The sequence below is a fragment of the Mytilus trossulus genome, chromosome 3 (genome assembly GCF_036588685.1).
Source record: "Mytilus trossulus isolate FHL-02 chromosome 3, PNRI_Mtr1.1.1.hap1, whole genome shotgun sequence".
Classification (NCBI taxonomy): Eukaryota; Metazoa; Mollusca; class Bivalvia; order Mytilida; family Mytilidae; genus Mytilus; species Mytilus trossulus.
The window spans coordinates 72,957,907-72,982,455 of NC_086375.1; the positions used below are offsets into that span (position 1 = coordinate 72,957,907).

Consider the following 24,549-nt stretch of genomic DNA (forward strand, 5'->3'; position numbering starts at 1 on the left):
GTAGGAAAGTGTAACAAACAGATAGAATGAGTGAATACTATAGGGCGCGAACATTTTTATTTATGGCGGAGGCTCTTATAGACCATGGTTACATCTCAGTCAGGGTATTCATACGACTCATTGCTTACATAATTTTATTAAAAGGAATTGCGCAGGTTTACTGATTTTTATTTGAACTCATCAAAACCAGTGTATAAATCAAAAAGTAACATGTAAGGTGTCATAAGTTGAAGCACTCTTTCATCTCCAAGTCCTAATTATAACAACTCTTGAGTTGATATATAAAAAGCCTAGGCCCATCTTGAAGTCATAGACTAGCAAATTTGACATCAAATTGAGAACCAAGTCTTCATTTTTCGGCCTCTTCTACCCGGCCAAACTGTTCAGTTATTTTACGAATTGCAAATTGAAAAGGTACTTTATTTTTCACAATTCCGTCTAGGTACTCTGGGTCAATATAACTTATCAAACATTCCATATACATCTAAATTAATTTCATCATAGGACTGACCAGGGTTTTAGCTGGATAAGTGGCCTTTCCTTTTAATGTTTTGGATACTTTACAAATAGAAGTCAGAAATAACTACATTGGTTACCGTTAGACACATAAAGAGGGGCATGCGATATCCCTACGTGTTTAACACTGCCGCATTTGTTGCACCTGCGTGACCCAACTTGAGTCCGTAACCTTTGCTATATAGTCGTTGTATTTTTTTTTTTTTTTTTAAATTTTGGTTCATTTATATGTTTCAATTTTAATGTACGTATTGTTATTCTTTTACTTTTCTACATTGGCTAGAGGTATAGGGGGAGGGTTGAGATCTCATAAACATGTTTAACCCCGCCGCAATTTTGCGCCTGTCCCAAGTCAGGAGCCTCTGGTCTTTGTTAGTCTTGTATGATTTTAAATATTTGTTTCTTGTGTATAATTCGGAGTTTAGTATGACGTCCATTATCACTGTACTATTATGCATATTTTTAGGGGCCAGCTGAAGGACACCTACGGGTGCGGGAATTCTCGCTACATTGAAGACCCATTGGTTGCCTTCGGCTGTTGTCTGCTCTATGGTCGGGTGGTTGTCGCTTTGACATATTCACCATTTCCTTTCTCAATTTTATTCAAGAAACAAACATTGAACTTCTACCCCCTTTTGTAGTTAAATGATTGCTCACTTAGGAGACAGCTTTAGGTATACCAATACACAGTTACAAGTTTAGTTTCGCATTATAGCCATGGTAAAGGAGTAGGTCCGGTAAGGACCGATTTTGGCCTCAAATTTAAGTTTCATCTGACGAAAGATTTTGACCACTTTTTAAACACTAAAGTGCAAGGTTTTTACTTATTTAGTCATTAAAAACGATCCGATTCAATCTCAAACATGAAAAATCTACCAAATATGCGAAAAAACGTCACTTTTCAGATGTTTTTTGTCAAAAACGAAAGTGGCCGCATCCGTGTTCATCCTCAATCTTTACATATGTTATGTATTATCATCAAATACAACTTACATTTCAATATTTTGGATGAACACGAATGCGGCTACTTTCGTTTTACCCGGAAACCGTCTAAAATTTAACTAAAATGCTGAAATTGTGAAGATTTCAGTAATTTAGCACGACTTCATGGTGCTTGTACCCAATATATGTGCATTGTATTGTCAAAAACAGCCCATATTTATGTAGCACAACCATTCTACTATCCAATAACTAAAAAAAAGTTTAAATTTTAACAATTTTGTAAAACTGCTATATTTTGGGGCCAAAAAGAGGTCTTACTGAACCTACTCCTTTTCTAAATATGAAAGTTTTTGTACAATTGAATTGATTCTTAGATAGTCGAATAATAATATAAAAGCCTTCCTAGTGGGTTTATATGAACATTTAGATTGTTTTTAGCATGTTTTATAAGTCATTTAGTATTGTTTTTCAACAAAGATTTGACGCTCGATCTTTTCAATTGAATTTGTGGAAAAAACAGCAGACATGCATTTAATTTTGTTCAACTCTTGATAGATATATGTCTATGGTTTCAGGAAAGGTAAAACTCTTATTGATTGAAATCAAAGTTTCCTTTGGACCAAGTTTTTGAGATCTGTGTGACATGTTCAACCCCATATTTTGCTATATTTGGTATCAAATAAATGCTTATTGTTGGTATGGTTACACAAAAACAAAGAGATTATATTTCACCATTATTACTATTAGAAATCAAATCTATGGACGATTCTCTTTCTATAAAAAGGACAAAAACAGTTTAACATAAAAAGGTATCCCCCCACATTAGATATTTGAACTTTTAAAATACAGTAACTTTATTTTCTTTGAAAGTACGGTAAATAACTATTCTAAAATTAGCAAGTTGCCATACAGTAAATTTGTCAACACGAGCAAGTTGCCGTACCCTAGAATTTATTTTTTATGGTCTATATTCTTTAAAATACATCTTTTTGACAACAAATGTCAGTAAATATGATGCCACACCATAATAGTCTAAAAATGTGTCGGGGAAAATAATGAAAAACAGTTCAATATCTTGAGAATAGGGCGACAGAGGACGATATACCTCGAAATTTTTCGGTACTAAGTAACAAGTTTTGGAGTATTACACAAAATCTTGTATTAATTTTGTACTTATCAGCCTAATAATTTAAAGAATTATATATATGAAAATCATTCATTAAGCGGCACCCTCATCAAATGAATGGAAATGCTTTAAATTGAATGAATTCTTAACTTGTTTACTTTTTTTTCTATTTCTCTCCGCTTCGTTAGTACCCAATTTCCCAGGGCCGTAACTAGCCCCTTACAATACTGAGGCAAAATATATATCGCCGAGCGTAGCGAGGCGAAAAAATTTTGGCGAGGGGTCTGGGGGCCGCCCCCAGAAGCTCTGAGAAAAATAACGCAAAATCGTGCATTCTGAGCGTTTCCCGGACTTTTTCTTACATAAAAACGCAAATCATTTTTAGCCATTTTTTCGACAATATTCTGGTCTCAAAGCAAAAACATAGATTCATTGTTATTTAAGACTTTAAAGTTTTAGGGAAACTCAAAACATTAAAAGACCGATATGTAGGATAAAGCAAAAATCGTAATTCTCATAATCATTAATACCGGATCTGTCTCTCTGTTCTTGTATTGTATTGTGCTGACTTGAGATTTTTTTATGACCAGATTTAAATATAGTGACAGTCATTAGTGCAGTAATATACGTTAAATACTAGTACTACTCAAGTCGACACGACAGAGGGACCATATTGACGGTATTTATGATTCTTTCATTATTGAAGACCCTCCAGCAACTATCAAGATGAAGAACAGGAATAAAAACTTTGACCATTGATCATTTGTATTTTTTTCCAGACATTGACATTGTGTGCGATTAGCTCCCGTGCACGTGTACTTTATATTCCTTTATTTTCTGTTAAAGGGTCTGAACACGACTTAATGCAAATTTAACCCTTGAATGTAAAAGGTCATATGGCAATACATGGATGTTTTTTTCAACAAATGATTTGATACCGGGAAATTGGTGGTCTTACTTTAATTTAAACCATGTCAGCTATCTAGTTTTATCCACAGGCGCTTGGATATATGATACAGTTATATTTTTTAATTTTGTTGTTGATTAAGATATTCAATTTTCTATATTTATAATACATATCTATCACTTCTGTGCATATCTCACCTACAGAAAATACCTAATTTTGCAATTCATACTAAGAAAAATTGGGTATGGTTTTATATACAAGAAAGGCAGTTTCGTTTTCTTTGATATCAAGTTCAATTCTCCATGCAGAAACGACCACTTTTTTTCTGTGTCCAGTAGCATCGTATATTCTTAAAATATTTTCTCGCATAATGCCTGGACATCGGTGGACATGCAACATTACACAGTGTGACACGTTTACAAATGAAAATCAACGCTCCGACTAGTCATTAAGTAGGACAATAAATGAACAAAAGACAAAACCCGGGACACAGAAGTACAAACAATAGACCATCAACTCTGAAAACCAAAAGTAAAATAGAAACATGGATTACGAAAAATATGCAGGGGCGACATCAGAGGGTGAAGAGAACTTGCTTCTTGCAAGACACTTTCAGTGAAAACAATTTGATATGAAGACAACCATATGAAGACAATCTTTTGTTTTAGTTTGTTTTTTTTTTTGAAATTTAAAACATGAGGCATTTGCCTCATTTGCCTCAATGTAGTTACGGCACTGTTTCCGGTGGCGATGATACACAGTGATGTCTGTCTGGCAGGGTTTATCTGACCTGGCCTCATTTTATAGTTCATTTATTATTGTTAAGTTTCCTGGTAAAGTTTGTTGCTGAGTTATGCAATAGGCCAACTACATGTATATATATTTTAAAGCCTATTTGGTGTATGGAATGATCGTAAGGTGTACATGTATTTCCAGTTTGGTTTATCCGCCGTTTGACCTCATTTTCTTGGATTATGTTGTGAAGTTTATGTGATATGGTTAGAAGATGTGTGCACTCTTGGTTTATAATTTGTTAAAGATTTTCTTTAATACCATCGGATCTAGAGTTTCCATCTTTTTCTTCGTAAACAATAATTATTGTTACGAAATAAACTAGCATATGATTGCATAATACACACAAGACTAATTTCAAGTCAAACAAGTAAAGGTGAAGGACGCAATTATATCTTCTTCCCATGAAAATATAAATCAAGATGTTATAACTATGACCAGACCATAACAAAACAAATTCAGCGTGAAGGGTAAATTAGTAAGACAGAAACGAGAGAATAATAGGCTATTGGTACTTTACGGAACGGAACGGAACGGAATTTCATTTAAGGTATCCAAAGGGGGCATTTATCAAAATTTTGAAAAATTTCTGTGTTTTACGGTTTTCCATATACAAATAACACAAATGTATACTTAATCTCATCTTCACAGGTGAAATGTGTAATAATGTATAACATCGGGAAATATTCTGTAGATGAATATGTCGGATTGTCCTGATAAATTATCATGAAATTAACGCATTTGCAAGTCATGCATTATGATATCTAGACTGACCTCACGTCGTCCTTTCCGACGATGATTAGAAACATTGGTTCTGATTTTAACTTTTTAAATTTATTATTCCGTTCCGTTCCGCAAAGTACCAATTGCTCTGAGGAATTGGTATTTAACGGAATCAACGGAAACAGACATCTTTAATGTAATTAAAGCAGTATGATAAAAAAAATTGTCTGACACCTCTTTTTGCATGAGTGGTATGGTGGTGTTTTAGATAGCATTTTCGACTTGATCAATAATAAAAAATTTAACACAAAGGCAGGTTACACAAAACGTCTTTCTCCTTCCATCGGTAATTATATTTTAAATAAGAGGCCTTCAACAGCCCGTTCCGACGATGATTAGAGACAGTGATCAAGTTGAATCTGATTTAAACTTTTTAATTTATTTTTCCGTTCCGTTCCGTTCCGCAAAGTACCAATTGCTCTGAGGAATTGGTATTTAACGGAATCGAACGGAAACAGACATTTATAATGTAATAAAAGCAGTATGATAAAAAAAAATTTGTCTGACACCCCTTTTTGCAGAAGAAATAATTGTTTTAGATAGCATTCCCGACCAGATAAATAATTAAGAATTTAACACAAAGGCCGGATAGACAAAAAGTCTTACTTCTTCCATTGGTAATTATATTTTTTAAAAGAGGCCTTCAACAGCCCGTTCCGACGATGATTAGAGACAGTGATCAAGTTTAATCTGATTAAAACTTTTTAATTTATTTTTCCGTTCCGTTCCGTTCCGCAAAGTACCAATTGCTCTGAGGAATTGGTATTTAACGGAATCGAACGGAAACAGACATTTATAATGTAATAAAAGCAGTATGATAAAAAAAATGTGTCTGACACCCCTTTTTGCAGAAGAAATAAGTGTTTTAGATAGCATTCCCGACCAGATAAACAATTAAGAATTTAACACAAAGGCTGGATAGACAAAAAGTCTTACTTCTTCCATTGGTAATTATATTTTTTAAAAGAGGCCTTCAACAGCCCGTTCCGACGATGATTAGAGACAGTGATCAAGTTGAATCTGATTAAAACTTTTTAATTTATTTTTCCGTTCCGTTCCGTTCCGCAAAGTACCAATTGCTCTGAGGAATTGGTATTTAACGGAATCGAACGGAAACAGACATTTATAATGTAATAAAAGCAGTATGATAAAAAAAAATGTGTCTGACACCCCTTTTTGCAGAAGAAATAAGTGTTTTAGATAGCATTCCCGACCAGATAAATAATTAAGAATTTAACACAAAGGCCGGATAGACAAAAAGTCTTACTTCTTCCATTGGTAATTATATTTTTTAAAAGAGGCCTTCAACAGCCCGTTCCGACGATGATTAGAGACAGTGATCAAGTTGAATCTGATTTAAACTTTTTAATTTATTTTTCCGTTCCGTCCCGTTCCGCAAAGTACCAATTGCTCTGAGGAATTGGTATTTAACGGAATCGAACGGAAACAGACATCTATAATGTAATAAAAGCAGTATGATAAAAAAAAAAAGGGATTCATCTTATTCTGATTGGTTAAATTCACCAAACCTTCTCTGAAAAAAAAACCCCAGGTCATTGTCATAGATCTTTAAAATGTTAAGTGTATGTAGTACTTTAGTAAACCTTTATCCATAAGACTTTCGACATAAAAATTAATCAATAGTCAGTAAAGCAGGCGAGATATATGAACTCTTGTATAGAAAAAAAATATTTGGTTCTATCGAGACAAGGATTTTAACGATTTCATTATTTGCCTTTTCAAAGATATTATTTCAAGGGATATATTCCTTACAAAATCGCCAATGTGGAGGTTGTTTTGGTGGTGACCATGAGATGGTAGAATAGACACTTTCTCTCGAGAGAGAGTCATGATCAATTAATAGATATAGGAGGATGTGGTGTGAGTGCCAATGAGACAACTCTCCATCCAAATAACAATTTATAAAAGTAAACCATTATAGGTCAATGTACGGCCTTCAACACGGAGCCTTGGCTCACACCGAACAACAAGCTATTAAGGGCCCCAAAATTACTAGTGTAAAACCATTCAAACGGGAAAACCAACGGTCTAATCTATGTATATAAAAAAAAGCGAGAAACGAGAAACACGTATAAATTACATAAACAAACGACAACTACTGTATAAAATATTCGGCAAGATCCTCATTTTGTTGCGATTGTACATCAGATTCCTGACTTAGGACAGGTGCAAACATATGCAGCGGGATTAAACGTTTTAATGGTACCAAACCTTCTCCCTTTTTCTGAAACAATAGCATAACATCACAACATAGAAAAATGTCTGAATACCAGTAATTGCACAGATTAAACATTCCTTGCTGAATATAGAAGTGAATATTACAGAGTTTGATAGGGAAATGGTCCAAAAGGAAGTTCTTTCCAAGTGTTAACAAATTGTAACCAGTTACAGCTGGTACTTTAAATGTAAAGAAGATGTTGAAAAGTACTATATTACAAGTTACTATATAGTAAATACGTTTTAATCAAGTTATCAATGTCAGGAATATTCGAAAACGTTTTGACATTTTTACAAGTAAATCCGGTGTTAAAAACGTAAACATATGTATCATGTTATTATGAAACGTACTTATAGAAGGAAGATTCTTGGGAGTGATTTGTCAATCGGCCTGACAACCGTGACCTGTATTAACCCATACTTAGGCAATACACATATGATGAATATTACCAAATATTCCGACAAGTCACCCGGTTAGAACATCTATTTACAGAAATATCACATGATTCCGTTGGACGTATATAAACTAATTCTACTAATTCTGAACAGCAGCGCTGTTTAGGATCACACAGGTCAAATTAAGGTATGGTCTTTAGTTTTCACAAGTCATTTGGTTTGGTTTTTGTTTAAAGCTGGGGTAGTGTATTTCTATATTCAATATTGAAAAGTTGATAAAATGCTAATATTAAAATAGATTTATCATTTAACGAAACAAATGGAATCGAAATTTTCAACAAATTGCATTTAAAGGTGATTTCAAAAAAATATTACAAATTTAACTTGTTTGAAAAAAACAAGAACAAAATGCTTTAGTTTTGATATTAATTAAGATTGTCTTGATTATGCGTCAATTATTTGCCATTGAACGATCAGCAAACAACAACAACCTTAATCATAATTTATCGTATAAAAAAAATCAGCTAAATAATGGGAATGAGCTCAAACTCTTTAAAAATTGTACGAATTGGAATTGATATACTGGCTAAAGACTGAATGCTAATGCATTTGAACGTTTTCCATTCTCAAAGGTTCATCGTTTATGAAGAGTGTAGTCGGGCCGATATTGCATGTCATTTTCAAATTATACAAATTTTAAGTAAACCCCTTTTCAAAGAGGTAGAGCCATTCCTCCAGGGCTATTTAAAACCAAGTTTTCAAATTTAAAATATAAGTGACGATAACATGACAGCTTTGTTTGTACATCGGCAAATCTTTTTAAATGTTTACAATATCAAATGCCTATAAGTTTATCAAATCTGCAATTTTGGTTGATTTGGATTTTTTTGGGTTAATTATCGCAAAAATAAATAAGAAAGACACTCTTAACCAAATCCAATCTTTATAATTGTTTTAATGTCGTTCAATGATATATCTTTTTACGTAAGCATTTGAATTTCCGATTTAGTATCAAAACTGTCTGCAACAGCAATGTATAGAACTGAAAAACTTTTTGATTTATGGATAAGTGTAAAAAAAATATAATCTTCTTAATGATGATCTTTAACATTCAAATTAAATTCAAAGAATATAAAACTTTTACAATAATTTTTTAGGCTTTTGTGTGAATATATCTTTATATATGCTGTCGTCGCAGTCTGAAAGAAACTTAATATGAATGATTTTTATTAAATCATTACAATTACAATGTTTTTATAATAAAATTATTACATTGTTCAAAGTTAAATAATTAGGTATGGCGACCATGAAGTTAGTACTTGCCCTTGCTGTTGTCGTTGCCTATGTTGAGGCAGGTGGGTATGGTCATGGTGGAGGACACGGAGGAGGATATGGTGGAGGACACGGAAGAGGATATGGAGGATATGGCGGGGGTTATAGGATGGGATATGGAGGAGGATACGGTAAAGGAGGAGGATACGGAAAGGGATACGGAGGAGGATACGGAAAAGGATATGGAGGAGGATACGGAAAAGGATACGGAGGAGGATACGGAGGCGGATACGGAGGCGGATACGGTGGTGGATACGGGGGTGGATACGGTGGAGGTATGTAAAGCTATTTTATTAGTAATTTTGCCATTTATAGCATATGGAAATGTCCAGCTAGAGACATATCTGAAATATATTTTGCTTTCTTAAATAAATGTTAAAAATAAAGTTTTTGTAAAAAAACTGGATGTCCCTTGGCTTGTCTGCCCACTTTTGATAAAAAAAAAAAATGAACCTGTTTAACTTGTAATTTCTTGTACTGGTTCTTTTATCTCAATGTATTTTGATAAGATTGTTTTGTCATATATGCCAAGTCTCTGCCTGTTTAATGGTATTTCTAAACTTGTATTTTCAACCTTTTGTGTTACTTTTTGTAAATCGATAATCATAAGTGCTTATCCGTCGATTTTGGTGTTTCTCCCGAACCTCTAAACATCTTTGTATGTATAAATCAACGCGATATTGGCGTGTCTGCGGTTTATCAAAACAATTGAAAAAAAAATGATCCTTTAAATAAACTTATTCTAAAAAGTTACCAACACTGTAATTAGATCATTAAATATTGTTTTATTGGTATTAATATTGATTTTGTTATCAGTAAATTAAAAGCAAACTTAATATTATTGTTATATACATATACACATTCATGGCTCTACAATCTGTCGATACTGGTATCTTGGCATTGCACAAGGTCATGTTTTTCTCTGACTGTTTGAGACGTCTTTACACGAAATCCAAAGGATGTTGGGTGTGTTCTGATTGATAATTTAGACTAGGATACGGTTTTTTTAAATGTTGTTAGTTGGTTTGAACAGCTCTCAGTAACTGTGAGTACTCTCAGATCTGTACTTAGTGCCTTTTTGTTGTTGGGATGTATAAGTATCCGGCCACGTCCACTTGTATTTGTATTTCTATCCATCTGAAGAGTTAATCCTTTTCAACCGATTTTTATAGTCCGTTCTTACGTTGTACTGTTTCACCACCGTCATAGGTTAGTATGCTGGTTTGGTTCCCGCTAACATGTAAAAACCGACACATTCTGCATGTTGATGACTGTCCCAAAGCAGGAGCCTGTAATTTAGTGGCTGTCATTTGTTTATGTGTTACATATTTTTTTTTCATCATTTTTAGTACATAAATAAGGCCGTCTGTTTTCTCGTTTGAATTGTTTTACATTGTCATTTCGGGGCCTTTTATAGCTGACTATGTTGTATTGGCTTTGTTCATTGTTGAAGGCTGTACAATGACCTATATTCGTTAATTTCTGTGTCATTTGGTCTCTTGTTGAGATATTTCTCATTGGCAATCGTACCACATCTTCTTTTTTATATGAGCCTACATGATATTTGTTCACACGATATTTGTTCACATAATAACATTACCATCTGAATTAAATTTTACACAAAACTGTGTAAATGCAGTCCTTTTATTTAAGAAAATGATAAAAATCATATGATAATGGTGCTCTTATTAAAAGTGCTCTTATTAAAAACAAATTTGCATAATAACTTTTTGTAAAATCATTTTCTAGCTAAATTATAAACCTTCATGCCAAACACTTTAATTGTTTTTGGATGAAGATATGTGTTGTCACCTGAAAATCAATGAATGTTTGTTAAAGAACTATACTTCATGATGATTGGCTTCCAGAAACTTGGTTATTATATTATAATAACTTATGACGATGACATTAGAATATGAAAGAGGCATTATCATAAAAGAATATTTCTGTATTTTAAAAAATCCAGAACACATTTCGCCGTCTTTGTTTAATTGTCAATCCAAAAATCAGTAATAATACTAGTTTTGAAAAAAAATGTGTTATTCGATAAAAGTATAGAGCATATATAGAAGTATTGTTAGATATTTACCGATCCCAGTTCATTATACTATTATTATTATTTTGAAGGTGGATATAGCAGCGGATATGGCTATGGAACTTATGGTAGCATCATGCCATATAGTTCAGGCTCATACCTCGGCGGTGCATCTACATACCCATCATATGGCGGATCTAGCAACTATCTATACGGAAATTCTGGTTCCTACTTAGCTGGTGGTAGCTATCCAAGCTACACTGGTGTTGGAGGTTTTGGAGGTGCCTCAGGATTTGGAGGTGTTGGCGGTCTTGGTGGTGTCGGAGGTTTAGGAGGTGCTGGAGGGTTTGGAGGTGTTGGAGGTTTAGGAGGTGGTGCAGGGTTTGGCGGTGTTGGAGGTCTCGGTGGTGTCGGTGGCGGATATTATGCCGGTGGTGCCTATGCACCATCAACATCAATCTACTCTGGTTCTGCACCTGTGTACAGTGGTACAAGTTTGGTAGGATAAGCAAATAGCGTGTATGTATACTTTCAAGCTAATCATTTTGACGTCCTTATATTTTAAGCAACAAGTCAGTGATTAAGAGTCGGAATAATATTAACAATATTTTACATACGATAACAATAGCTTTTACATGTTGATTTTAAGGCATTTAAGCACATAATTACTTCAAAAGAGCTATTTATTTCATCACGATAACTTAAAACAAGTTAACTACATGCAAGTGCATATTTCTAGTTGTCAGCTAAAAAATAGAATGAAAGACGGCAACATAATTTGTTAAGTCCGATACAGTTTGATATAGCAATTCTTTGGTTTTAAGAAAAACCACCGCCGAAATGTACTTATTGAACAAGGTATGAATATAATATTTGTAACCTGTTTTATGTATTTTATTTCAATAGATGTGTCATAAGTCATCAGAAGAGGTTGTCCAAAGTACAGATTCTGGTATAGCAGCTGTTAAATTTCAAGAAACTCTTTCCAAATAAATCATTTGAAATAAGCTTGATTTTTATGTGTTTTTTTTATACAAGAATTATACCTTCTTAACGTAGACCGAGACGTAGACCTATCATTATAATAGCGTAAAAAGGTGAATTTTCAGAATGGTTGTTTCTTGTAGGACCGAGTAAGCTATATACCTTTTATGCTGGTATCTTGTAGGATCTATTTCAGGGTGGGTAAATTGACCTTCGACGGAATGTTATCAATCTGTGCTGTTGATTTGGTCATGATAAGTGCTGATGGTCGTTATAATAACATATGCAAACAAAGACGAAAAAGATGAATTTTGAAGTTTTCTCGAATAAAATTTGAAGAGCAATAATTGAAATGTTTAATTTTTTGTTTCTTATGGGTTCACATGTAAGCAATTAAAACTTAGCCCTCTCCGCTGTCTAGTATGCGTTACACGAAAGTGCTCATTTTAAAAACATTTATGATTGGAAATATATTTAACCAAACTGCTTTGGAATCCGACTTTGATAAAGAAATCCGCCTTATGTGCGGTGCTTGTGATTTGTGATAAGTATAGTTCTTCCTCATTTGAACCAAATGTTTCAGAATCTATACAATATTGGGAATCAAATGGTATTCAATTGTATTTTGCGGCTATTTTTATATTTGGACATCCACTTGCCTGTATACTATGAGTTTTGATAGATGCTTTACTTCATACATACTTAAAGGCAACCAATACAGAAAATCCTTCTTCCTTTTCCTCAGTTCAGATTTTGACACAAGTGAAAGAAAATGTGGTTAATGTACACTTAATAATATTTTATTTAGCACTATATCTTTATATATTTGTACACAAATTATCAAACATATAACAGTTACTTTTATCATGTAAGTCAATAACCATGATTACAAATGTTGCTACTCAAATCGGACCTCACTAAAAAGGCAAACAACGGCTTCATGTATCAAACACGCACATTATATTTAATTCTCAACTGCGACCAGCAGAGTCGGACCAATTCCATATGCATTTGATGTCAGCATCTGTCTCTGTAAAGCTTTCTGTTCTTCTCCTTTTTGTGTTTGATTCACCGTCATTGCTACAGACGAAAAGTCTCTTCTTAACCTTCTGTCCCCTTTTTGTTGAATTTATTACTGAAAGTTCTGTTGAAATAACTTCTAATTCTTTCAGAAGGAATTCGTCAAGGCGGTTGATATCAAGCTGTGGGTAGTCTGGTTTTTTAGCCGATGATTTGATAAAGTTATCGGGTATAGTTAATGAGATGTTCTTTTCGGCATTTATAGACATCGGTGATTGACATGTTGTTGCGCCATCTTGAAGTGTCTTGAGATAACAATCTAAATCCTTGGAACTCGGCTGTAATGGCTTTTCTGTAATAGGAAAGCATTCTGATTATATATAATAAATTAATCATGTAATTGTTAGTGGATAACAAGATAATAAACCAAGTACAGGAATAACGTACAATAAATTATATGTGACAAATTCTTATGTTTTATGTTGTCACAAATGAAATAGCAAGATAACTTCCGTCGAATTGTGATTAAAAAAAAATAACAGAAAAAGAAATCATGGTTTGTGTACAGTGAATATATATATATTTGTGTTTGTGTGTTTTCTTTTGAAATACTTAATGCCGAATTAACTGGTACATCACACATAACACATCCCCTTTGAGAGAAAAAAAAACAACGTTTAATTGGTGTCGAAATAAGAAAAGGGCAAACATATCTATGTAAAACTGTCTTGTAAGAAATTATTTCTAGAAACATGTCACAAGATTTAATTTTACCAGCGTCGCCGAAGGCCGAACAAGTCTAGTATCCTCACGACTCCGTCCGTCTGTCAAAAAGACCGTGTATAGGAAACTCTCGTCTTCTACTCAAGAAATGATTTTATATTTGTTTTGAAGCTTGATAATGACGAGTTGTAGCTTGTAAGCATACTTTTTTTGGTTATATCCGCCGTGCAGTCACTACATTGTAAAAAGAAAATTTTGGCTGTCAATGTTTTCTTGCCATCAATGAAAAGCAATGATCTGTTATGCTTCAGTATAAGTCAAGTGCAATTTCAATCATTTGCATGCAGCGACACATGCTCAGACCCGATAAAAGGCATGTTTTTCTTTCTTCTCCAAGCCTTGAATTTTATTTTTGTCGTCGTCGGAGGCGGCGTACATAAATATTAATTCTGTGGTTAAAGTTTTTGAAATTTTAATAACTTTCTTAAACTATACTGATTTCTACCAAACTTGGACAGAAGCTTGTTTATGATCATAAGATAGTATCCAGAAGTAAACTTTTGTTAAAAAAAATAAAATCCATTTTTTCCATATTTTACTTTTGATTGGACTTAGTTTTGCTGCGGGAAAACATTACATTCACTCTGTGGTTAAAGATTTTAAAATTTTAATTACTTTCTTAAACTATCCTGGTTTTGTACCAAACTTGGACAGAAGCTTCTTACGCTCAAAAGATTGCAACAAGAGGAATATTTTTATTAATTTATTCCTCATTTTTATTGAGCCTGCGATTTACAGCAAAAGAAGGCGAGACCCTGGGTTTCCGCGGAACCCTTACAAATTTTTAAATTGGTACATTGCATATATTGATGAAATATTGTCAGTAGTTCTCACATGTCAGATCTTAACATTTTTCGTTATTTACAATAGTTTGGTGTTGATGGACATACGTTTAGAAATATGCTACCATATTAAAAGATACAAGCTTTTTTATATAAGAGACTGTGAATTATAGTACAACTTAAAACGAATTTTTGGGAGTGGTTCTGGTGAAAAATAAATGCATGGACAATTGAACGTACCTCTTTGTAATTTTTTGCTGACCTCGTTGGAATTTGCATTAATTCTAATGGTAAGAAATAAATTCATAATTGAGGATGTTCGCTTGTCATGATTTGGAATATCAGATTGTCGAAATTCTCTGGTTTTATTCATTAGAATGCCTTAAACAATTTTGCCAATTGACACCAATTTTTTTTCTTTTTACTATTTTTTACATATACACTTATACATCTATAAAAGTCTTATAAAATCGTTGTTATTTTTAAAATAGGGGTTGAGACCTTAAACCTGTCAATGATAAAGCTATGAAAATCAAGAGAGAACATTTTCCCGCCAAAATGTCAATGGCTAATATATCGCTAACTAGCACATTGACCTATATTTTGTTTTGCTCATTTGGTTCCTTTAATAATCCTCAATCAATATAGTCTAGTGTTACGAAAAGCTTGTTATTTTGAAACTGAGTAGCGAACCTCCTTAAATTCTGCCTTTCCAATTTTGATTCGGAACCCACTTTAAACAAACACATTTGAAATCGTGCAATAAATCTTTTGTTCACCAACCTTAAATGGGTTCTTAAATGTTTTATGCAAAGAGATATTGCCGGGAAATTCAGTTTCATCATTCCTATTGATTATCATTAAAACTTGTACACCCCGGAGAGCCAAAATGAGAGCGTCGGAGACGAGTTTGGGACAATGTTATGATTATCTTATGCATAGATCTATATCTTCAGAAGGTTCTTGACTTCTGATATCATTTAATACAATTAAATTTGACAAAATAAATTAATTCTTACCACTGAATAATGAGAAAAACTGGTCTTTCAATGTATTGTCAGGTGTGCACATGAGGTCTAAATAATGGAACGTTAAATCAAAATCACTCTGTGTTGCAGTATCGATCTTCATGTTGAAACTCAAACTGGAATATGACATCCAAGATGCCTGGACATCCTTGTATTTACAATCCCCGACATTGACTGACTGTCACGCTGACAAGCCGATAGATATATAACACAGCACCCATATGTTTATAGTATGTGTTAATTGTCAGAGTATATACCACACCAAAAGATGAAAGATAAATAAAATTATGAGTACTTTATAGTTTCTGTCTATAATTATTAGCACATGCTGTTGTTAGGTAATAAATGATTAATTTATGTACGTGAAAAATGTTGATTTAACTTAAAATACGCTGATCATTCACAGATATAGATCATAAATGAATTTATCCATGATTTATTGCACACAACACTTGCATTCGAACAATTTGTCCGATATTGCTGATATAAATCTTTGATAACAATTCTATGCACATAGACCATATTGCAATTTTCCCATGACGTCGTCAGTTAATTTTCAAGTTGACTTGAGTTTAATTAAGTGTCTCTGTAATACTATTACCCCTCTTTTAATAGAAATTTACTTTCTTTATGGACAAACCTCCGGTAAAATAGATGCGGCAAAATAAACAATTGTGATATATATAATATAAAAAAAAAGAAAAAAATGTATATCAAAATCCTTTATTTTATTTACCAACAGGCAAAGAATCTTTTTAAACAAAAGAACAGTTGCCTCCCATTCAACATAGCAAGGAATTGTATACTTATTATAGCATTTTTGCGTCTGTCCCAAGTCAGGAGCCTATGGCCTTTGTTAATCTTGTATTAGTTTATTTTAGTTTCTTGTGTATAATTTGGAGTTTAGCAATGCATATCGTTCATTATCACTGAACTAGTATATATGTTGTTTAGGGGCCAGCTGAAGGACGGACGCCTCCGGGTGCGGGAATTTCTCGCTGCATTGAAGACCTATTGGTGACCTTCTGCTGTTGTCTATTCTATGGTCGGGTTGTTGTCTCTTTGACACATTCCCCATTTCCATTCTGAATTTTATACTATATACCAATTCTAAATATGTTGACCGCAGTTTTGTTAATCTAGTCAAGATTAGTTTGCTTGGAATATTTGTTAATTGAAAAATGGGACTTCTAAGTAGTTCAGTGCTTTAAATATGACAGTGTTTAAGATTCTGGGCCAGGTTTCACGAAGCTGTCTTAGGACTAAGTCATGTCTTATGATGGTCTTATGACATATCTTAGTCCTGAGTGGGTTTCAAAACGTGGTCCTAAATTAGAACATTTCTTTAAGTTGGTCATAAAGTTAGGACTACATGAGAGGTGTCTTATGATGGTCTTAGGATAATCATAAGTTTTTTCATATAAACTACACTCATTTTTATATTAATTTTGTAATTTATCTTGATATTATATTATTATCTATTCTCCTTTTCCTGCTTATAACTTAATCTTTATAGATTGACGGATTATCATGGTTTGTCAACAATGAAAATTCAATGTATTGATATCAAGAATACACGATTTTATCCTTTTCCCTTTTATAACCGAAGTGGAAAATGAATTCAACTCACTTGTACATAAACATATGCATAATTCTATTCTTTTTTATTCTCTATTTTGTATTAAACATTTCATATATATATATTGGTGAAATATTTATAATTGTTAATTTTTATATAAATTGCCTTTTTATTAATTGATACGTTAACTTTAAATACAGTAGTTTATGGTAAAGATATTCTACATTTACAAGATTTTTTCCGTAAATCAATGTTTATATTTGAAAATTTTAAAAACTAGCGACAGGTTTAGGATATCTTTGCATAGATCATCTAAGACAGCTTCGAGACGAGGTCTGAGATATGTCCTTGGATAGTCATAAGAGGACCATAAGACATGTCTTAAGATATATCTTATGACATGTCTTAGGATAGCTTCGTGAAACCGGCCCTAGATTGCTAAAAACGAGTTTTTACTAAAACGGTTATTAGTAAAAGCATCACCAGAGTTTTAACATAACATTATAAGCTACGTTTTTCACGTAGGTATTCCATAGACACCCATGTACTCCAAAAACTCGACCATCAATGATTATACTGACTATAAGGCATACCATGTCTATACGATCAGCAGGTCTTCACTGAAGTCTTCATCATCAGTCATAATTATACAAAGAAAATTTCTGCAATTTGCCCTGTGTGTTTCACAATCACTGAAAACATTAAGGATGAATCATTGACGTGGCAAAATGACACTTTGTTAGTCAAACAAATGGAAAGGTGCTAATGCAATTTGGTTTGTTTGTCGATAAGAAACTGTAAGACAAATTGCAGACGTGCACAACAGATGTAGGTGTCGCATCTTATGGCTTGAAATTAGTTCTTCGAATAAAAAATATCTTGGTTTTATGGGAAAATGGAAAATTCAGAGTGTACGAATTGGTCTTGTGTTTCTCTTAAAGCAAAAGTTAAAAAAAGATAAAGAACAAGAATTCATACTTACAATTATAAAATATTGTCTTGGAACTCTAGTGAGGAGTGTGATGCTATTATCCTTTAAAGCCCAACAGAGGGGTTTAGAATTGTTTAACTAAGATAAAGTCCACTAAAATTACCAATTCTTTAAGAAAATCTTTATACATAATTTTAGTAATGGTTTACAAATACAATTAGGAAAAATATTTCACTATTCTACAATACGAACTGATTTCTGAATAAGTTGTTAGTTGAGGTAGCATTGGAAAATATAAAACAATAAAGAAAATTACCCAACACGCAACCCTTTAATAAATCCCTAATATTTTTTTTTATTTTTTTTTTTTTTTTTATCAAATTTGAGCTCCGACAATGTAATTTCTTATAAAATACATGCTTGTCGATATTTTAAAGAGTAATTTTAACTATAGAAGTAATATCTTGATTTGTAATTTGTCAAAATAATAGTTTTCAGTTCATTTGAAAGTCAAGTGCTTCTCAATAAATATGATGCACACGAAGAGCATTAGAATGGTATGATTAGCCAACAGCCTAAACATGACAAATGGTGCATCACTTCAAACGAAACAACCAACGGCCTGATTTATGACAAAACGATAACGAAAAACAGATAAAATAGTCAGCAACAACAACAACCACTGGATTACAGACACCTGACTTTATGTGACATTGTTAGAAAGTATTACCATCGCTCAAAACTTCCCCATTAACTAGTAAAGTGGCATAAGAGCACACAATAAGAACAAACCGTAAAAATCAAACTGAAATTTCAGAAGATAAGAACGAAGCACAACACACTAACATAAAGACAAAAGAAACAAAACACCGATAAACAAGAGAACAGGCTTATAATTTTAAGAACATATATCGGACTTGCCTTTAGTCAATATACAAGACACCTCAGTTGCACAAAAAAGAATGTGAAGAGCATGAACATCAACTTCCACCAGCATTTACATCCTTCCAAAAGTTGTAAAAACTCACCAAAGATACCAGAACCATAAAAAAGTATAATTAACAAAAAGTATGTAACGAATTCCAAGGTCAATCTGAAATGGGGAAGTCCGTAAATCTGACAAAATCAAACGTCCAACTACACAGGATCGAACGAAAACGAACTGTTATATTCCTCATTTGGTACAGGCATTTTTCAAAGAAAATATTTGGTTACTATTCGTTTAATAGCTAGTTAAACTGTGTTAATAATTCCATTATATATGACCAAATGTGGTTACCAACCCAATCATATAAAACTGGATGACGTGACAATTATTGGGATCCAGCAGCTAAAATTGTGTAAACGTACACCACAAACATACTAAGGCTTTTTTTCTTTTTACCTCAGACATAGATTACCTTAGCTGTATTTGGCAAAACTGAATTTTGGTCCTCAATGCTCTTCAACTTCGTACTTTATTTGGCCGTTTTAACTTTTTTTTGGATTCGAGCGTCACTGATGAGTCTTTTGTAGACGAAACGCGCGTCTAGCGTATATACTAAATTTAGTCCTGGTATCTTTGATGAGTTTATATGCAACACAAATGACATAAAAATATAAACAATCGTACACACAAATCTGACAAAGACACTAACAAGCACATTTTAATGTTGAAAGTATCAACTATATGAATAAAACATATAATGCTTATGACTCTGATGCTGTTCATCTAGACCTACTCGTATCAGAAACGCCAAAAGGCAAAACCTAAAAGCTAGATGCTAGATGCACAAGTACCGAGTCACATCATGAGTCATACCAATCTCCGGCGCAGAGATCACATATCCGTTCCGTTCAATACTTTGTAACACTACACTCATATTAAGTGCAGTATTGCAAAGCATGTATGGAACGGATATGAACTCTGCGCCGGAGATTGAAGTCATACGATCAAAAGGGACATTTACAAACTAGCCTGCTTTTGATATTATAACTGCAATTAATCATTTTACACATAGTTCATCACCAAGTGTGATTGTCATCGAAACCTTTTTGCTCTTAGGAATCGTGCTTATATTAATATTAAACAATCTTTACTATAACAGGTGATCAGAGGACCAGCGAAACACTCTCCCGTAAGAAGAAGAGAAAGAGCTAGATAATTAACCGTAGGAGTAAACGAACTAGCTAAACACTCTCTCGTATGAAGAGGACTATTAAGAAAACCACCGTAAGAAAAAAAGGAAGAGCTAGACAACAACCCGTTAAAAGAAGACGAGCAAGACAACCACCCATAAGAAGCGGACGAGCTATACAGCCACCCGTAAGAGGAAAAAAACTAGCTAAACACTCTCGCAAGAAGAGGACCATTTAAAGAACCACCCATAAGGAAAAGAGGACGAGCTAGACAACCACCCACGAGAAAAAGACGAGCTAGATAACCAACCGCTAGATGAAGAAGACGAGCTAAACACTCTCCTGTAAGAAGAGGACAATTAAGAGAAACACCCGTAAGAAGAAGAGAACGAGATAGACAATGACCCATAAGAAGAGGAAAAACTAGACAACCAACCATAAGAAGACGAAGAACTAGACAACAACAGGTAAGAAGAATATATCAAGCTAGACAACCACAAATAAGAAGAAGAGGACACTAGCTAAACACTCTCGCAAGAAGAGGACCATTTAAAGAACCACCCATAAGGAAAAGAGGACGAGCTAGACAACCACCCACGAGAAAAAGACGAGCTAGATAACCAACCGCTAGATGAAGAAGACGAGCTAAACACTCTCCTGTAAGAAGAGGACAATTAAGAGAAACACCCGTAAGAAGAAGAGAACGAGATAGACAATGACCCATAAGAAGAGGAAAAACTAGACAACCAACCATAAGAAGACGAAGAACTAGACAACAACAGGTAAGAAGAATATATCAAGCTAGACAACCACAAATAAGAAGAAGAGGACAACTACGATAACCACCCGTAAGAAGAAGAGAACGAGATAGACAACGACCCATAAGAAGAGGACAAACTAGACAACCACCCATAAGTAGAGGACGAACTAGAAAATCACTCGTAAGAAAAAGGCGAACAAGAGAACCATCTGTAAGAAGAAGAGGACTAGCAAGACACTCACCCATAAAAAGAAGAGGACTAGCACGACACCAACCCATAATGAGCAAGGACAAGCTAGATAACCACCATAAGAAGACGAGGACGAGATAAACACTCTCCTGTAAGAAGAAGAACACACGCTGCTAGACAAACACCAATAAGAACAGAGCACAAACTACACAAACACCCCGTAAGTCGAAGAGGACGAACTACACAAACACCCGTAAAAAGTTGACGAGCAAGACAACCATTCGTAAGAAGAGGAGGACAAGCTAGACAACCACCCGTAAGAAGAAGAGGACAAGCTAGACAACCACCCGTAAGAAGGAGAGGACAAGATAGACAACCGCCAGTTAGAAGGAGAGGACTAGCTAGACAACACCCGTAATAAGAAGATGACGGAATTAACGCTCTCTTGTAAGAAGAGGACAAGCTTAACACTCTCCTATAAGAAGAAGAGAACGAGCTAGACAACCACCCGTTAGAAGAAGAGTACAACCCTAACACTCTCTTGTAAGAAGAAGAGGACGAGCTAGACAACCACCAGTAAGAAGAAGAGAATGAGCCAGACAAGCAACCGTAAGAAGAAGAGTACAAGCCTAACACTCTCCTGTAAGAAGAAAAGGACGAGCTAGACAACCACCAGTAAGAAGAAGAGGACGAGTCTAACACTCTATTGTAAGAAGAAGATGACAAGCTAGATAACCACCAGTAAGAAGAAGAGGACAAGCTAGACAAGCACCCGTAAGAAGAAGAGGACGAGCTTGACACTCTTCTTATTATTAGACTTCTCAGATAAGAAGAAGATGACAAACTAGACTACCACCCGTAAGAAGAAGATGACGGGATTAACACTCTCTTGTAGTAAGAAAAGGACGAGCTAAACACTGTCCTGTGAGAAGATGAGGACGATCTACATAATTATCCGTAAGAAGAAGTGAACGAGCTAGACAACCACCAGTAATAAGAAGAGGACGAGCTTTACACTCTCTCGTAAGAAAAAAATGGCGAACTAGACAACCACCAATAAGAAGAGAACGACCTAGACAACCACCCGTAAGAAGAAGAGGACGAGATAGACAACCACCCATAAGAAGAAGAGGACGAGATAGACAACTACCCGTAAGAACTAGAGGACGAGCTTGACACTATCTCGTAAGAAACAAATGGCGAACTAGACAACCACCAATAAGAAGAGAACGACCTAGACAACCATCCGTAAGAAGAAGAGGACGAGACAGACAACCACCTGTGAGAAGAAGAGGTCAAACAAGACAACCACCAGTAAAAAGAAGAACTAGACAACAACCCATAAGAAGAATATGACGAGCTAGACAATCACAAGTTGGAAGAAGAGGTAGTTATTTTGAAACTGAACAACTTTGTTTTGAGAGACCCAACGGTAGTGTATGCATTGGGGTGTCATACGGAACCCTTTCAAACTTTTAATTGAAATCGTCTTATACATACTAAAAAAACCTAAACGGCAAATAGAACTTACGTTTTATACACATTATTTCAAATACACCATTTTGAAACGATATGTTGGTCAAAACCGTGAATTTCGATATCTCTGACTTCAATGAAATTAATTGTTATTGATAACATTAGCACAGGGGAAAATTCTCTCATAAAGTATTTTGGAATATTGATGGAAAATTGCCATAATATACTAGTAGCTAGTAAATTAAGAAAATACATGTCTGTTGTTACAAATATTTCAGATATATGATTGATGACCAATTAAGAATTGCTAGAAACCCGATAAGGTCATGGGGATCTATTGATGGGATGCCATGACTGCTTTTTATTGCATTGCGAGTTAAGGACACATATTCCGTAAATGGATTAGTATCAATATTTTATTTCTAAGGTTAAAATAACAAAGTCATTTGTAGCAAATCTAATTGCACTAATACCCTACTATTTAATGTGTAATGATAGTTTTGGTATACCCAACCATGTAAACACGTGGTTGCTGTTGCCATAATTGTTCGTTTATCGTTGTAGTATAACTTTTGAATTGCTTCACATTATGTTATCTCGGTACCTATTATAGATTAACAAAACAGAATGATTGTTCTTATGGTTGAATGCCATATGGTACACGATTTATATGCTGTTCATTGCGAGGGAATAATTTTGGCAACGATAAAATACCAGATGGCTATATATAAATCTTTCATGTGAAATGGAAGGACAATTTGCTTCCATTATACCGACATTTCAAATGTTACTGGGATGTCCAATTATTTAGTCTTCAATTTCATACGTTGTTTTTATAAGAAAATTAAAATGTGGAGATTCTTAAAAAGGCTTTTATCCTTTCACAAGGTCACACTTGATAAATTTACGCAACAGAAGTTTACCGATGTGCAATCGATTTGATAAAGACAACTGAAACAACAACTGAAGGAATCGCATCAACCACACCAGGAGTGAGACCATATGCGTGGACATCAAGGGCGAATCCTGCTATGTATGCTTCACCTGTCATGCGTATTGACACTTAATCATGATGTCGTAATCGAGAAAAGGATACAATCGACTAAATACTACAGATATTGATTTTATGCCCCACCTCCGTTAGTAAAGGGCATTATGTTTTCTGGTCTGTGTGTCCGTCCGTCCTTCCTTCAGTCCGTTTGTCCCGCTTCAGGTTAACGTTTTTAGTGAAGGTAGTTTTTGATGAAGTTGAAGTCAATCAACTCGAAACTTAGTTCACAGGTTCCTTATGATTTCTAATTCAAATGGCAAATAGATTTATAACCAAGATTTACGGTCCACTGCATATAGAAAATGATAGTGCAATATTTAGGTTAATGTTTTTGATTATTAAAGTTTTTGGTCAAGGTAGTTTTTGATGAAGTTGAAATCCAATCAATTTGAAACTTAGTACACGTGTTCCCTATGATACGATCTTTCTGATATAAAATTAGATTTAAATTAGAATTCGTAGATGGCGTTCATTTTTCTGTTATACAGATAAATCATAAGGTATTGAAAGATTTTCCGTTTTTACACCTCACAATCTGCTATGAGTACATACAAACTGATGCATCTACGAAAGTTTTAAGGAATGGCAGGATCTACAGACATATATTAAAGTTTTATGTAGTCTATTACATTAATATCTTATCTGGATTTTGATGTGCATATTCCCCAGTCTGCAGAAGATAGGAAAACATTTAACCACATTGTCGAGTTAAAGCCAGAATTGATACCTTCGACGTAACAAGTTCACTTGAACAGTTTAAATAAACTATTGCTTGCAGAT

At 34.1% G+C, this 24,549-nt stretch overlaps 2 protein-coding genes across 3 annotated transcripts; one reads left to right on the forward strand and one right to left on the reverse strand.

The window, feature by feature from the left end:
- The first annotated feature begins 7,735 nt into the window (after positions 1-7,735).
- On the forward strand, positions 7,736-12,074 carry LOC134712351 (keratin-associated protein 6-2-like). Of its 2 annotated transcripts, none has more exons than XM_063573807.1 (4): positions 7,736-7,887; positions 8,996-9,307; positions 11,160-11,586; positions 11,974-12,074. In XM_063573807.1, exons 2-3 carry the CDS (start codon positions 8,998-9,000, stop codon positions 11,573-11,575), a joined length of 726 nt encoding a protein of 241 aa, XP_063429877.1. In that variant the 5' UTR covers positions 7,736-7,887; positions 8,996-8,997; the 3' UTR covers positions 11,576-11,586; positions 11,974-12,074. The 2 variants fall into 2 exon arrangements, with proteins under 2 accessions (XP_063429877.1, XP_063429876.1); XM_063573806.1 differs by having other exon boundaries at positions 7,748-7,887; positions 8,984-9,307.
- Positions 12,075-12,866: 792 nt separating this feature from the next.
- Positions 12,867-15,921, reverse strand: LOC134709702 (uncharacterized). Its single transcript, XM_063569852.1, has 2 exons — positions 15,656-15,921; positions 12,867-13,423 (listed from the first exon to the last, which is right to left on the reverse strand). The coding sequence occupies exons 1-2, from the start codon at positions 15,792-15,794 to the stop codon at positions 13,023-13,025; spliced, it is 540 nt and encodes a 179-aa protein (XP_063425922.1). The 5' UTR covers positions 15,795-15,921; the 3' UTR covers positions 12,867-13,022.
- Between the last annotated feature and the right edge of the window lie 8,628 nt (positions 15,922-24,549).